The sequence below is a fragment of the Pituophis catenifer genome, unplaced genomic scaffold (assembly GCF_029215685.1).
Source record: "Pituophis catenifer annectens isolate HBS135680 unplaced genomic scaffold, rPitCat1.0.hap2 SCAF_2, whole genome shotgun sequence".
Classification (NCBI taxonomy): domain Eukaryota; kingdom Metazoa; phylum Chordata; class Lepidosauria; order Squamata; family Colubridae; genus Pituophis; species Pituophis catenifer.
In genome coordinates, this window is record NW_027256882.1 from 194,577,943 (window position 1) to 194,595,009 (window position 17,067).

The 17,067-nt window shown below is 40.5% G+C and overlaps 1 protein-coding gene across 1 annotated transcript in view; it reads right to left on the bottom strand.

Annotated features, from left to right (window-relative positions):
* The window catches only part of EPHA1 (EPH receptor A1), a 76,620-nt gene that overhangs the window by 13,983 nt on the left and 45,570 nt on the right, over positions 1-17,067 (bottom strand). The window contains exons 5-6 of the mRNA XM_070935382.1: positions 4,402-4,557; positions 3,577-3,909 (exon numbers count right to left, since the gene is read on the bottom strand). Coding sequence (XP_070791483.1) covers positions 3,577-3,909; positions 4,402-4,557 — 489 coding nt within the window. The remainder of the gene's footprint in view (positions 1-3,576; positions 3,910-4,401; positions 4,558-17,067) is intronic.

A 17,067-nucleotide genomic window follows, 5' to 3' on the forward strand; every position in this document is an offset into this window, starting at 1 on the left:
TTGAGAACGTCTGACAAGCAAAGTCAATGGGAAGGCAGATTCACTGAGCTAATTACTCGTGTTACTAATTAACAACTGCAGTGATTCACTTAACAACTGTGGCAAGAAAGGTTGTAAAATGGGGCATAATTCAGTTAACGACTGTCTTGCTTAGCAAGAGAAACTTTGGGCCCAGTTGTGGTCATAAGTTGGGGACTACCTGTAATTTCTATCTTCTGGAGTGTTAGTGAACAAGAGTTTCTCTCGTCTATGCAAAAGTCATTTGGATACACGAAGAGGACTGTATATTTCTCTTTCCTAAGCTAACCATAAATAAGTACACTGATACCAATCTGATAGGAAGACAACTTTTCTTTTAGACTTCAAGACTATTTATAAACAAGCACCATGGCTAATATTCCAAAACCATAAACCTATTCTGAGCAACTGGAAGTTTTATTTAGCTGGAGGATTCCGTCCCTACAGAAAATGAGTACATCTGGTTGAATTACTTGGAGGAAGGAAAGATCAGAGCAGTTCTGTTTGCTGGGCTGTTGTTTTTAAAAGGAGAGCATAATTTGGTTAAAATTGAATTAAATTAAGAGGAAGGAATTGTGGGTTTTAAAGTTCAAATGGGGAAGGGAAGGGAGTTACTAAAATATTGGTATGAAGGAGTAGATCAAAGAGATCTGATTCCAATTCTCAATTAATAATAATAATAACAACAACAACAACAACAACAGCAGCAGCAGCAGCAGCAGCAGCAGAAACAACAACAACAATAATAATAATAAGATGCCAGGGTCAAAGAAAAAGAACTGGAAAAAAATCACGAAATATCGCGACCTGGCCATTGAATCTACATGAGTATGGATGAAATATGTAACAGTGATACCCATTGTCATTGGGGCACTTGGTACCATGTCCAAGAATTTTATAAGATACATCAACAAATTGCAGCTGCCTGCAATAACACCAGTGAAACTGCAAAAAACTGTGCTACTTGGAACATCGTACATCTTAAGAAGGTACTTGGTTGATACCTAGGATGCTGGCAGCAACCCGTATCAACCAGTGGTGGGTTGCCCCCAGTTCAGACCGGTTCGCAAGAACTGATAATAAAACCAGTGGGAGGCCCCACCCACTGCCCCGGATGTCATCATCAGCGATCTGCGTGCAGAAGCAAGGCGCGCGCAAGAGAGAGCGATCCTGTTGCGAACTGGTGGTAAAGATAAGTAGAACCCACCCCTGGTATCAACCATTAGTACCAGTCTTTTCTTTCTCCTTAGCGGTAAGAACATTTGGACACAATGTAAAAGACATAATTTATGTTATTACTTTTGAAAAGATTTTATATGCAAAGTATAGAACAGAATAGTTGAAAGCCACACTTATTTGGGAATCCTGTTGAACTTGGTGGAAGCTTCTATAATGAAATATGCTTAGGATAAACTCATTATACAACAATGTGATAGAATCTCTAGCTCTGTTTACTTTGCTATGGTTTTATCGATTTTTTTCCAAAAGTTGTTCATTATCAATGTTCTATTGATGCTTATGTAACATTACTGCCATCCATCCTCAGATATTGTCAATAAAAGCAGGATACCAATAAGTAAAAATAAAACAACCACATCCAAATTAAATTTAAAAAGAAGACATAAAAATATGCTCCCTATTAAATATTGGAATACTATGAATTAAAGCAGTGTTTTTGACTTATTTAAATCATTATTTGCTCATAGTCTATTTTTCAAGTCTGCTATTATTAAAACTGTTTATTTTAAAATATTCTTCTTATTGTTAATTGCAATTATTAACCTAAACTGATAAATATGTCAACAGTAACCTACCACTCAGAAGTATTATACTGTAGGATAGACTCTTAAAAATCAGCCTAAGATCTAGGAAAAAAGATGTGATAAAGACTGGAAAATCTTGTTTCCAGAAGCAAATGGTATGCAAGATAACTCATTTTCATAATGAGGAAAGTAGAGAGGAACTGAAATCCAAATAATTAGAAAGGTGATGAGAGAGCCAGCTGTGCTTGGAAGTGGCTCTTATTGATATGGCCTGCAACTTGGACCAAGGAGGCAGAGGAGGGATAGGTAGGTTACCAAATTAGAGTCTTTTGGCCTTTAAAAGAGTTCAAAGTTCTTGATTCATATGTGTTTCTAATGCGGTCACAATGGATGTTTCTGCTAAGGAAATGACTTGCATAAATCCTTGTGTCACTGCCTAGTTAGATATGTCCTGGCTTGTCTGTTCTCCGTGGATGATCAAATAAGTCATTTCTGTAGCATAACAAAACAAATTCTCAAAGTCAGACTGGGAATTATTTAAGTGTTAATCATGGAAATATGTTGCTCAAAGTAGTTTTAGCAGCAGCATAATCCTAGATTAAAGAAGTAGAATTTTCTTCTGATACCACTTCATCAGGAATGAGAACTTTAAAAATCAAATATATTCATGTTAGTGGCCTCTGGTGGAGCTTTGAACACATAGCAGCAATTTACAAATTGTTTTCTGGAGAATTAATTTGAGCTAAAATAAACTTCAGGTTTTATTTTCCAGAATTCTGAGTTTCAAAAATCAAACAGAAACACAGAGCTGCTAACTAGAATAATCAGGTATAAGAGAAATAAAAGGGCATCTGTATCATCAACACCTTTAATTTGCCAAATTAATCTGATCAAGTTCATAGTGGTCTGTGTTAGCATAAATTTTACTATGCTGGCTAACTTTTCAATGGAAAATTGCTTCCCCCCACCCCTTACACATAAACGGTTGTGGTTTAAGGTTAGATTACATTCCTCAAAGGAAATGCTCCTTTCAAGAATGATACCATTCATCTTATCATTTATATAACTTCTTCTGTGTTTTCAATCCTTTTATAAAGTTCTCCATAATATAAAGTTTAATATAATATATATTATAAAGTTCTCCATAATATTTCCATCCACCTGTACAGCAGGTTGGGATGATGACTTCTAGTAGACCTGAAGACGTAAGCCTGATAGTAAATGGCTTCCTCTAGGCAGATCTCCATATCATTATTTGTCCTAGTTCTAATTGTCCATGAGAATTTGCCATGCTGTCTGGGACTGATGAAAGTTTGCATCCAAAACTAGGCTCTCCACTCCTCCACTCCTATAATTTATGGTTGACATTAGTACTGAGTCAGAGAATCACTTTTAACTATTACAGCATGCCCTCATCTTACGTATTACCAAAGGTGTCTATGGAGAGCTGAAGAAACTTCTTGGATGAGAAGCAAAACGTCTTCAAAGAAAAATCAGAAAGTCCAGTTGCCTCTTGAAAAAGTACCTTTGGTACTATCAAAGGTGCTTTTTCCAAAAGGCAACTGGACTTCCTCGGGTTTTTTTTCTTTTCTTTTCTTTGAAAATGTTTTGTTTCTCATCCAAGAAGCTTCTTCAACCATGACCTGAATGATTGAGAATCTCCATACACATAGCTGGTTGTTTTAGCTAGCAAAAGGAACACAACAGGAACTATAATTCAACTCTACTCCAGAGTTTTGGTTGCTCACTTCCTAGAATGCAACATCTTTCCTCCATATTCATTGTAGTAACTCACCTGCATGGCCCACAGATACCCAGATGGGGAAACTGGTGCTGTTATGAGAGGCAGGGCTGAGTCCTGATACTCCATTATGAGCCCGTACAGTGAAACTATAATTGGTGTAAGCTTCCAAACCATCCACGATCACACTTGGTTTGGGGAGACCTAAAGCACTGGGGGAAAAAGTCACACTACTTTCACAAGGCTCGCACAGAAAATGGCAACGTTGGCAGGAAACATTGTAAGTAAGATCCTGGCGCCCACCCCAATCAAGGGGAGGTTGCCACCAAAGGGAAATCTGTGTCCCCACAAGGGAGAAGTTGAGATTGCGCGGAGCAGAAGGAGGGCCTGGAAAGGCAAAGAGAAGAAAGCGTATTAATCATTCCATCCTGCAAAATTCTGTTTCACAGTTTTTAAACTTTTCTTACTTTATATATTCAATACATAATGAGATTCTGCAGTGGTGTCCATTCATCTTTATACTATGAGTTTTTTCTACTGGGCACAGTTTACCCGCAAGCACTGGACAGAATATGTTCAGTGGATTTCAACATATATAAGGAAGATGGGATCCTTAGCCTAAAATACCAAGGAGAAGGGAGCCTGTATTACATCTCTGTGCCTTGGACATATATTTTCATCTTACAATATATCCCTAAATCATTGAGACTGGGTCTCCACTGGGAGAGAAATGGGAGTAGATAAAACAGACAGATATCAATATAATGGTGGAGCTCCACCACATTTTCATCTGCATTTTACAAGAGATGTGAGGGCTTCACTCTCCCAAGGACCATCTTCCCTGCCTGGAGGCATGTTCTCCCTTCTTGGAGGACTTACTTGTGCAGGCCACAGTTTGATCCTCAGTGGATGTTCTAAAGAAGCCTTGGATGCAAGAACAGCTTGTAGAGGCAGGAGAATGGGAGAAGCTCTTGGGAGGACATTTGAGGCATTGCTCCATTTCTAGAGAGTGACGATATAATCCAGGCTGGCAGGCTGTGCAAAAGACAAGCACCTTATGAACACTTGCAAGGAAATAGCTATACCCAAATTAACTTTCAAAGACATGATAGAAACAGTCATAGACATGATAGAAACAATCTCTTACCCAAACTTGCAGAATCTTATCTTAGAACTGGAAAGCAGGTAAACAATTAGCTATTTTTATATTTTAAGTCACAGTGAATTTCACTTAGAAAGTTCTTGTTATTGAACTGATTAGGTATGATAAACAATAATTTATCTTCTTCACGTTCCTTAGACAGGTTGTACAATTTCTGTTGGCTCAAGAATCACATTAGGATTCAAACAGTATATCAAGCATCAATGGTTGAAAAATCGATGGCTTCAGTACCGAAAATGAATGGCAGGACCACAATTTAATATTTATTTTCATGTTTGTATTAGGTTAATTTTAATTTTAGTTCTATTGCTTTTTTGGGAGATAGCAAAATTCCAACACAAAAAATACAGATTCTTTTTCATCAAAGAATATTATGAAATTGAGAACCAAATTATTTTAATATAATTCAAATTAATATTTGTACCATCATTTCCCGACTATCCCTATTACTTAGATCTTCAGATTATCTTTCTGATACTGCCACACTTCCAGTTTTATTATAGTATTTCTAAGGATAAAGATAGTAGCTTAAAAGTGCTTAAAATATTCTTAAAAGAGAATATTCCTGGTAGATTTTATGTTATGATGATATCTATTTTCTGAATGCCTAGAACACAAAACCGTAATCCAAGATGCTAAACTTTACTGTTTCTATCTGGAAGCTAGGCACCAATTTAAGCTAAGTAGAATATGGTTGTATTTATATCAAATACTAAAGTTCCTTGCTCCTGATGTTACTGTAAACTGTTATAAGTTATGGGTGACATTGAATTGCTTCTTTGTATTTTGGTATGGAACTGTAATAAAGATTTATCTATTCATTTAAATAGTACATATACATTGGATGATAATCATGGGGTCCAATTTGGATGAGGAATATATTTACCTCTAAATTTCTACCAATGCTCAGAAGAAGCCTAGGCTACTTATTGGGTTCAGCTGAGGACTAAATTAGATATAAATTTTGTCACAAGGGTAGAATTGGCATTTTGTCTGGATCAGAACTTGTGCATGAGGAGAGGGAGGGTTTAATCATTTGTTTCTGCTGCATTCTAAGTCAGAAACTGGTTCATTTTTCCCAAGAGAAAATGTCTAATTCTCATGAATGCAAACAGATTCTTCAAACTCTGCAGGCAACAGCTCTGCTAAAGCCTCAGAACACTTGGGAGTCATTTGTAGTGGTGTGAAGGAATTCAGTTTGAAGCCCCATCCAGGCGAGGGTCAAACCAGTTATTGTATTATTCTCTGCCATTTTTATACTACCATCCCTTCCCATCGGAATGGGACTTTTCAGCTCTTACCCTGGCCGTGCCTGCTTCTCCTCCAGGGTTCCGCCTCCGGGCATTCACCACTAACTTTTCTCCTCAGCTGACACACCCCTAGCTGTTTGCCCTGGCCAATGGGCCATGGCCCTTCCATCCCTCTTTCCTTCCGTTCGTTCATTATAGGGAGGCATGATCAAGTACAGGGGAGCGTCCACCTCCTCCCTGTCCTTCTCCTAACAAGCACCTGAGACCGTTCGGCTGAAGCACCTCCCCCAACTCCCACCCCCACCCCCTGCGATCAATCACACTGTGGCTTCTGGCTACCAGCATTGGCAGCTAGCTGACTGGCTGGCGGCTAACTGACCCAGGTGGCCAAAAGCCCAGAACAAACAGTGTGGCATCGAATGGACTGCACCAAAGTGCATGGGATGGAGGGGCCATGGCCCATTGGCCAGGGCAAACAGCTAGGGGCATTTCAGCCAAGGAGAAACGTTAGCAGTGAATGCCCAGAGGCGGAACCCTGGCGGAGAAGCAGGCATGGCCAAGGGTAGGAGCCGAAAAGTCCTAGACCCCTTCCCATTAACTGAAAAGCAAATTACAAGTGACCTGCAATGATGTGGAGTTTTGCTAACTCAGAGACTCTGAGAATAAGTTGAAAAAAGCATTGCTCTTGATCCTGCAGTAACAAAAACACCCTTATTGCCACTCTGCCCAAAAGGTGAGAGAGGAAGGAAATGAAATAAAAGATCCTTAAGCAGCCTGGACCCTTGTAATAGTTTGGCCACTGTCTAAGAGAATGGGAAACTGACAGACTTTGTCAATTTTCACACTTGCTCTTTTTGCCTGAGCTATTGGGGTGGGCGGGGGTGGGTGGGAGAGAGCTACTGAGCTGTCAAACCAGAATCGCCCTTATCTAATCTGTTGAAGCTGCTGAAGCTCAGGAGCTGAGAAGAAGGGTAAGGCAAGAGTTTCCTTCAACGAGGAATCAACAGATCTGGTGATTTCCACTGAAAACCAGCTTCAGAGTGGTTAACGTAGAAATCAGCTGACAGTTGGAATCGCTTTATGCAAAAGTGCCAGTAATCCGTGAATATTGTTTTAGTATTCTTCTTTCTCCCTTGAGCTGAGTTTCACATCTCTATGCCCCACCTTAAAAAAAGATCAGCTGCTACTAATGACTCCATGGAGAGAGAAAGAAGCAGAAAAATGAAGATAGCTGCCAATTCTTTTGTCCCCACCCAAAACTTTTCCAGTGGTTTTCCCAGACCCACCCGTGTCAAAAGGCATCATGGCATCAATGTCTGAGAAATAAGCCTTTCCCCTCATCCCTTCCTAAGTGCCTTGATGTACTTTGTTACCTATTATGCAAGAGTTGCCATGACAGATTTGGCTATATTATTTCTGCAGACACAAAATAGAGGAGGATTGTTACGTGGGTGGCATTAAAGGGAGTGCTGGAGACCTGGGAAAGGAGGCAGCAAAGGTGAAAAAGGAAAATCAGTAACAGGTTCCATCTGGATTAAGTCACCAGAGGGAGGGAAAGGAATGAAGTTAGGGAAGGTTGTACCACACATGCCCTTGCACGATAAATAGATTAAAAACAGCAGGTGGCAGCACCTGCCATAGGAAGCTAGATTTTCCTTTATAGAGATAGTCCAATATAAATATATTGGATTTTTTTTTTCAAACTAAGTCCATTAACTTTTTGAAGTTTTTTTTTTAATGGTTATTAAAAATACTTTCCAACACTATATTGAATGGCATTTAGAATTGACACACAGTGTGGCCCAAATAAAACTGTAAATAATGAAGCCAAGTGTTCTCACTGAAAGGGCCTAAAGGAATCTGATTCAGATTTCAGCCTAAATAATCTTATTAACAGGTGCAAGCTTTTGTGAGCTATAGCTCACCTCACTTCATCATATTATGGAGCTGTATGAGATTCCTTCTAATTTTTGGTTACTATATTATAGTCTAACTTGGCTATCTTCTTACTATCACCGAAGGGGGAAACTGAGCCTTTAAACACAAATGTGACTCCAAAGAATTGAATTATGTTTTCTTCAAGAAACACAGCAAATTGGTTCATTTTAAATGAAATGAAATTTCCTTTCTTATATTAAAAGTCTCCCTCAAGCTCTCAGTCATTTGTTCTACAGAAAAAGTCATTGGCTTAAAATTGGTGGGCTGACAATAGGCTGACAAGGCCTGTATCCTTTTAACGTGTGTTGGATGAATTACACAAACATAAAAAGGGATTTGTTTGCTTGATCACAGCTGCCAATTTGAAGCCAGTGACTACTGTTGCAGATGGCCTTGTTTGATGTGATCTATGATGATCACATAGATATGTTCAAAATGTCCAGATAATAATCTTGACAATAGCATAGGCAATCGTCGACTTACAACCACAATTGAGCCCAACATTTCTTTTAAGTGAGACGTTTGTTAAGTGAATTTTGGCTCATTTTATGACCTTTCCTGCCTCAGTTCTTAAGCGAATCCTTGCAGTTGATAAGTTAGCAACCCAGTTGTTAAGTGAATCTGGCTTCCCCATTGACTTTGTTTATCAGAAGGTGGCAAAAGATGATCGCAACCACCATAAATATGAACAGTTGCCAAGCATCTGAATTTTGATCACATGATCATGGGGATGCTGGAAAGATCGTAAGTGTGAAAAATGTTCATAAGTCACTTTTTTCAGTGCCGTTGTAAATTTGAACGGCCACTAAACAAACTGTTGTAAGTCAATGATTTTATAAAGGGAAACCTATACACTACAACAGGGGTGTCGAACTCAAGGCCTGGGGGCCGGATCAGGCCTATGAGGTACTTAGATCTGGCCCGTGGGGCTGCCCTGGAAACAGAGACCGGCAGTTTCTTAATTGGAGTATTCTTTACTTGATTGTTGGTTGGTCTGATGTTAACTTTGGGGTTAATATACGTTGATCTGGGTGCTGATTGTTGGTGGAGAGGTGCTTGGCTCTTATTGTTCTTTTTTGGGCTGGGTGGTAGTCTCATTTACATAGTCTATAGATGTTGTTAATGTCTATGTGTCTATTGATGTCTGATTTATCACAGTGCCAGGTTTTCTAGAAATTCCCTGGTGTTTTTGGACTTGACTTGGCCTAGGATGGTCACATTTTCCCAATTGAGGCTATGGTTAAATCTATCTATATGTAAGCAAGCTCAGAGAGTGCCAAGGACCCCTCAGATCAACCCTGAACTATAAATATTCTCCTTTATTAGAGAAGTTATTCATTTCTAATATGCAATGGGTTCAGGTGATTACATCACACTTTGGGCCTGTTGCAGAAACTGAAATGAATCAGATGCAAGAAAACACTTGTCTTTCAGCCCCTCCTCTAATTATCCTCCATTTTCATGGATCGGGGCTCTTGTCAACCAGGATTAATTATTTCTAATAAGAATAGGCAAGGACTTAATCAGAGCAGACAGTCTGATTTCCTTGAAGGAAGGCATAAATTGATGGGTGTTGTGCTGATGCTGAGCCACTTTGCTCTAAGATGAGTAATGCTTCTTTATAAATACTCCTCACTGGTTTGGTTGCACATAATATCATAGCAGCCATGGGTTTCCCACACTATACATTCAGTGAGCTGACAGCCAATGAAGAATCTTGCTTGATGCATGTTTTGCAAATACTTTTGTCACAGTCATGCTTTCATATTTTGAAAAGTACATTAAATAAATCCATAAATGAACGTTTGAAGGGAGGCTCCTTCAGCAGAAATTGGAAATCTAACTGCAAAAACCTCCTCGTGATACAGTGTGAGTTATCTTAGGACTTTTCTGGATTCACACTATGATAGTCACTACATTTCTTTTTGACTTTGGAGTGGTAGATAAATATCTTATTCTGTGAGTTGCAGAAAAATCCATTTCCTCTGTTCTGAGACAGACAGCAGGAAGTAGGCAGACAGAGGGGAATTTGGTTGCAATTTAGTGAGGGAAAATAACAGGTCGTGAGACACCCCTCCCCTTTGTGGGGGAGGCAGACAGTGGCACCAGCTCAACTGCTACCACCACCCAGCAATTATCTTAACGAGCTTGTATGGGCTCATTAAATTGAAGGGAGAGAAAGGTGCTGCCATCCCAGTTCAGCCAGAGCCAAAAAAGTTTCACTATTAGTGAGAGAAGGCCAAACAGCCAGTCAGAATTGTCCCTGTGAAATAATCATGTGGTCCCCTCACAGCAGGCTATGCCCAGCTCAGGTATTTTTGGGGGAAGAAAACATGTACAATATGACAGAAACCAATCCCTGACCTATGCAGTAACCTGAAAGGTGTCAATCCCTACAACCTGGTCTTTATCTCAACCTGATCTATATCTTATATGGGAGATTCTTCAGTTGAAGTTTTATGAGCTTCCCTACAGAAGGTCAAGAAGAAATGGCATGGAAGATCAAGAAGAAATGGCATGGAAGATCATTCCTCCTTTTCCTCAGTTCATGGACTGGTCTAAGCAATGTTCATAGCAAATGACCTGCTCCCTTGATCTTCTAGAACCCCCAGAAGAACTTCTCATTCATTTAATGTCATGCCAGGGAAGGTACAAAACTTTGAGGCAATCATCTTTCTTTCAGGTGAAATACCACAGATGACTCTGACTCAGGCCCTTGCTATCTATACCACAGGAAATGTCCCAGCTGAGGTTGTAAATATTCTGTGCCAAAGTTCTACAACGTGCTAGTAGTTAGGTCTGTTCAAGAAGCTTGTTTGACTTTAAGTAAAAAAGGTTGATTTGCCCTTCTTGGGATCATAGGTCAAGCTTTTTCAGTATAAACAAATATTTGGATTGCATGATATAGGTCTTGGCTCAAAAGAAAAATACAAAAATGTGAATTTTAGTACACCGTGTTTACAAAAGTGCCTATCTGAGGGAAAATGGATGCAGAAAGGTTTTTTGTACAAAAAGAAAAGTTGTACTGATTTTTTTTCCTGTGGGTGGAAAGCAAACAAATGCAGAAAATGGATGGAGCAGATGTATGTATGAGCCAACTGGCAAATTCCAGAAACAAACTGATCTCCATTCCTAATGGCAGGACTGAATAAAGTTCTCTGAGAACCCCAGCTTTCATTTCTATTTATCAGAAGAGTGTGAAAAGAAACAGGACAATATTGACAGGTGTGACCATGATATGAAATTTCCAAAGACAGAGGAAGTTTCAGTGGCATGAGGAAGCATATTCTCTTAGCTTTGACAGTGAAAGAGACAAAGCATACAAACCAGGGAAATGGAGAACGCCCAAAACCATCCTGAAACAAAAGTCCAACAAATACATAATCGATAAGTATAATTGCTGAACTTTTACGATATTCTCCAGGGTTTTTTCAAAAGCTGGAAATACATGTACTTTATCAAAGGATGTTTATCCCCCCAATTAATACATGTGGGCCTCGATTTATGATGACAATTGAGCCCAACATTTCTGTTGCTGAGCGAGATAATTCTTAAGTCCCGGTGCCTGGAGGCCATGCGGACCTGGATGGGGAGTAACAGGCTTCGACTCAACCCTTCCAAGACCGAATGGCTGTGGTTTCCGGCATCCCGATATAGCCAGCTGGTGCCATCGCTGGCTATTGGGGGTGAGTTATTGGCCCCCATGGATAGGGCTCGCAACTTGGGTGTCCTCCTGGATGCACGGCTGTCTTTAGAAGAGCATATGACGGCCGTGGCCAGGGGGGCTTTTTATCAGGTCCACCTGATTTGCCAGTTGCGTCCCTTTCTGGATCGGGACTCCCTATGCACAGTCAGTCAGGCGCTCGTCACTTCCCGCCTGGACTACTGCAATGCTCTCTACATGGGGCTCCCCTTGAGGAGCACCCGGAGGCTCCAACTGGTATAGAATGAGGCTGCGCGGGGGATTATGGGAGCGAGGGGGCACTCCCATATGACACCTCTCCTGCGTGAGCTGCATTGGCTTCCAGTGGTCTTCTGGGTGCACTTTAAGGTGTTGGTCACCACCTTTAAAGCGCTCCATGGCATGGGACCTGGGTATTTGCGGGACCGCCTTCTGCTGCCGATAGTCTCCCACTGACCAGTACACTCCCACAGAGAGGGACTCCTCAGGGTGCCGTCAGCCAGGCAATGTCGGCTGGCGACCCCCAGGGGGAGGGCCTTCTCTGTGGCAGCTCCTGCCCTCTGGAACGATTTGCCCCCGGAAATACGAAGGATATCCGATCTCCGGGTTTTTCGCCGTGCCCTAAAAACTTTTCTTTTCCATCAAGCAGGGCTGGCGTGACCCCCCCTTTTTTTTAGTCTTTTTAGCTTTTTAAATTGTCAAATGGGTTTTAGTTTTCAATGTTTTAAATTTTTGGGCCACAGTTATTTAATTCTTTTAATAATTTTAAATTTTGTATTGATATGTGTTTTAGTTCTGGCTGTGCACTGCCCTGAGTCCACTTGGAGAAGGGCGGGATATAAATTGAATAAATAAATAAATAAATAAATAAATAAATAAATAAATAAATAAATAAATAAATACCATATTTTCCGGCGTATAAAACGACTGGGCGTATACGATGACCCCCGAATTTTCCTGTTAAAATATAGGGTTTGGGCTATACTCGCCGTATAAGACTACCCCTCTTCCAACGCACACCAAATAAAAATTAAAAAACATCAACTGGCTCACCCACAATCTAAAAGCAGCTGTGCTAGACCCAAAATGGCCCCTGCAACAAGCAGGAACCTCACACAGCCACAAAAAGCCCCCCCCCAAAAAAACAACTTTCACACTTTACACACACACAACACAACACAACACAACTGGCTCACCCACAATGTAAAAGCAGCTGTGCTAGACCCAAAATGGCCCCTGAAACAAGCAGGAACCTCACACAGCCACAAAAAGCCCAAAAAAACAACTTTCACACTTTACACACACAAAATTCCACATACAGCTTTGTGAGATTTTGTGTGTTTGTGCAGTTAGAGTGAAACACTACAAAAACATACTAAATCTCAGAAAGCTGCACAAATATTATTTTATTTTATTTTATTTTATTTTTATATTTATATGAAAGCTAAATTTAAAACTTCCTAAACTTTAAATGGCTAGGTCTAAAAAAGAACAACTAAAAAAACCCCCAATTAACTATTTTTTTTAAAGATCCCAAAGGGGAAAAAAACTTACCCAATAGAACAGGGGTCGCCAACCTTGGCAACTTTAAGATTTGTAGACTTCAACTCCCAGAATTCATCAGCCAGCTTTGTTTTGCTGGCTGAGGAATTCTGGGAGTTGAAATCCACAACTCCCTGCCTGCTTGATTGCAGGCAGGGAGTTGCTTGCTGATGGAATGGATTCAGGCAAGCGAAGCAAGGCAAGCGAAGCAAGGCAAGCAGCTAAGGTAAGCAAGCTGGAGGGGGAAAACTTTTTTCCTTCTCCATGGCTCTGGCGATCCCAGCTGAGTTGCCTGATTAGCAGATCGTCAGGGCTTGGATCATCAGAGCCATTTAAGGCTCGTCAGAGCCTTTCGGGCTGGTCTGCCTGGTTACAGGAGAACGACACCCGGTGTATAAGACGACCCCCGACTTTTGAGAAGATTTTCATGTGTTAAAAAGTCGTCTTATACGCCGGAAAATACGGTAAATAAATAAGTGAGTTTTGTTCCATATTACGACCTTTCTTGCCACATTTGTTGAGTGAATAACTGTAGTTTTTTTTTTAAAAAAATTGATTTATATGCCGCCCTTCTCCGGAGACTCAGGTCGGCTTACAATGCGTTAAGCAATAGCCTTCATACTTTTGTATATTTATACAAAGTCAGTTTATTGCCCCCACAATCTGGGTCCTCATTTCACCTACCTTAGAAAGGATGGAAGGCTGAGTCAACCTTGAGCCTGGTGAGATTCGAACTTACAGTAATTGCAGACAGCTGGTGTTAATCACAATGCTTTTAGTCTGCTGAGCCACTAGTTGTTAAGTTACTAACACAGTTAAGTGAATCTGGATTCCCCATTGACTTTCCTTATCAAAAGGTGATCACATGACCCCTTGCAACTATCATAAATACATGCCAATTACCATCCAAATTTTAATCATGTGACCACAGGGATGCTGAAATGGTTGTAAGTGTGAAAAACACCGATAAAACACTTTTTTCAGTGCTGTAACTTCAAATGGTCACTAAATGAATGGTTGTAAGTCGAGGACTAACTGTACCTCTGGAAGTAAAATCAATTCACTGTTCACCCTATAAGGAATTTTGCCAGTATTTTTAAAGACTGAAGAGGCCCCAAATACTCTTGAAAAGATAAGAAATAGTTTATAGGATCACCTTTGTAGCTACACTGCAGGAGAAGACTTGTGACACAAGCCTGATGACCACAATTCAGGCAAGTTTTTATTCAATTGATTAGTCAGAAAAGTTGCTACCAGACTGATTCTTTGTGGTTTCAGTCCCTCTCAGTACCATCAGCCATCTTTCTAGTCAGACTACTCCATAAAATATCCTGCGTATTTCAGTTTCTCTCTTGTCCTTTGCCCACTGAGATAATGAAGTAAATGTAGGGCAGAATCTGGATAATGAAGGCCACAAAAGTCTGCTCAAAATTTGCTTGCAAATATTTAAAAGAATAGTGATTTATTTTACTCACATATCATGTCTGACTAACCCTTACAACTTCCCGCTCCTAGCAAGATGAAGGATAAGTTGTCCTCCCTCAACTGCAATGCATGTTAAAGTTCAAGCATGTATCTTCCCTTCCCATTTCCATCTTTCATGTAGATCGAACAAAGACCAGAGCTGTACGGCTGTCCCCTTTAGCCTTTTCTTTATCCTATTTGAAGACAACCCCACCCTGATCTTTGAACAAAGGCCAAAAAACATATATACCTGGCATGTTCCCAACACTGGGTGAGTCCATTAAAGTTTGATTTAAGCCCTGACTTTGAGAAGAACTTACTTCAAATTTATTTTATTTTCATCCATAATCAACATCTGGTAATATTTAAAACTACTTTGGACTACAAATGCATCCAAAGATATATAGATACTGTTTGTCTGTCTATCTAGTCCTTAGAAGGGCTTGGTTAAAACCAAGAATGCTTTCTGAAAAAAAGAGAGTAATTTCCTTCCATGTTGGACATGGACAGATTTTTGAAAATTCCAATGCTGCACCCAAGCAACATAGTTGTGATTCTGATGGAAGACTGCGTGTGTAGTTGTCCAGCTATCAGTAAACCACACAAAAATTATTTGGCAAAATAGACTGAGGTATTTTGCACCTTGCCACTAAAACCAAAGTGCCCAGAAGATGTAACTTTGATTTGTACCCATGGCAGCACTGTCTTGAACAAACAGCAACTATATCCTTTGACCAGGAAAAAATAAAGGGGAACAATGTACAAAGCTTAAATATCTCCCCTGTCCCCATCACCCTGCTACTTAGTGCCCAAACACAATGGAAGTGTTACCTCTTCTCTCATAAAACATAGACAACCAATTCATTTGATGAATTCCAGTTTTATGTTTGTACAGTAGATATAAATCAAATGTTTCTCATCATCACATTGACTCTGTCTTGAGCTAGCAATGGCTATTATTCCAGTTACGTTTTCTCTTAAAAAATGTTCACTCTCCCACCCTAAACTTGCCTCCTCATCAATCTGAGAAGCAGCATTAATTCTTTCGACTCTGTGGTTGGAAGACACATTTTTCATTACTTATATGTAACATTGCTAAGGAGCAACAGCATGCCAGCTACAACTTTGGTAAGTGCAGTCAGAGAGGACCTGCCTGGGCAGGATGGATTCTCTATCCCATTCCAGCAGACTGTTCACAATCCAGGAAGGCGGGGGAGAAAGCAGTCGTAGTAGCAGCTAAGTGGAAAAACTGGCTGAGCTGTGGAAGAGGACGGGGAGGGGAAAATCCTAGGCTGGAAAAAATTCTCAGCTCTTCTTCTGGTCCCAAGGGCAGGGAGGCCAATTAGACCAAGGAACCTGCAGCTTTAGTAGTTGCCCAGGAACTTCCAAGAGTTGTAAGGTAGCCTCTAGAGGGCGGCAATCCTGTAAAACAATCTAAAAGGAAGCATCTTGGGAAGTTGCCATTAAGGGTGTATCATCCATACATCTCTTCGTTGCATGAGAATACGATCAGTAGAGCAACTACTGTATATCAGATAAAACTTTTCTAGTCTAGCATTTTGACTATGCAACATAGTCCTGTGAGCAGCTCACCAAGAGAAGAGTCTCTCTCCACTCCAATTTTGCAGTTTCAGAGGCACACTTCCTTTGATTTTACAGAGAATAGAGGGCCATCCTGATGGCGCAGTGGTTAGAATGCAATATTGCAGGCTAACTTTGTCCATAGCCAGGAGTTCAATCCTGACCAGCTCAAGGATGACTCAGCCTTCCATCCTTCTTAGGTCAGTAAAATGAGAACCCAGATTGTTGGGGGCAATACGCTGACACTGTAAACTGCTCAGAGACTGCTGTAAAGCATTATAGAGTAGTTTATCAGTCTATTGCTGTTGCTATCCTGGCTAGTAGTGATTGGAAATCTTATTCTCTAGAATTTTGTTTAAGCTTCTTTTTGTGGTCATTGCTACATCTGGTGAAATTCCATAAGTTCTTGTGTGCTTTAGAGGTACTTTTTTCATCTGCCTTGAATGCAACGTAATTCACCTTTACATGAGGATCCTAATTCTAGTATTGTAACACAGACATATGCCTTTTCATCAGATTAGTTTCCTTCCTTATTTCTGTCATGTCCTCCTTACTTGTTTTTTTAAAAAATATATGTTCCAAAGCCCCTCTGTACCCTTTTTTCATAGGTTATTCCAGGGGTGAAATCTACTTATCTTCCATACCGGTTTGGAAGCGCATGTGCCGTGTGTGTCACATGCGTGCGCAGACCTTCTGCGCATGCACAAAAACTTCTGTGCATGCGCAGAAGGTAAAAACACATTACTTCCTGGTTAAAACCTGGTTAAAACCAGGAAGTAATGACACCTGGGCGCATGGGCGGAGCTTTGCTCCGCCATCGCTACCAGATTGCCGAACCAATGGCCAAGAACGCTATTGGACCGGGCGATCCCGGAGCATTTCACCCCTGGGTTATTCTTTTTTCCACCTTTCTCATTTACAGATGA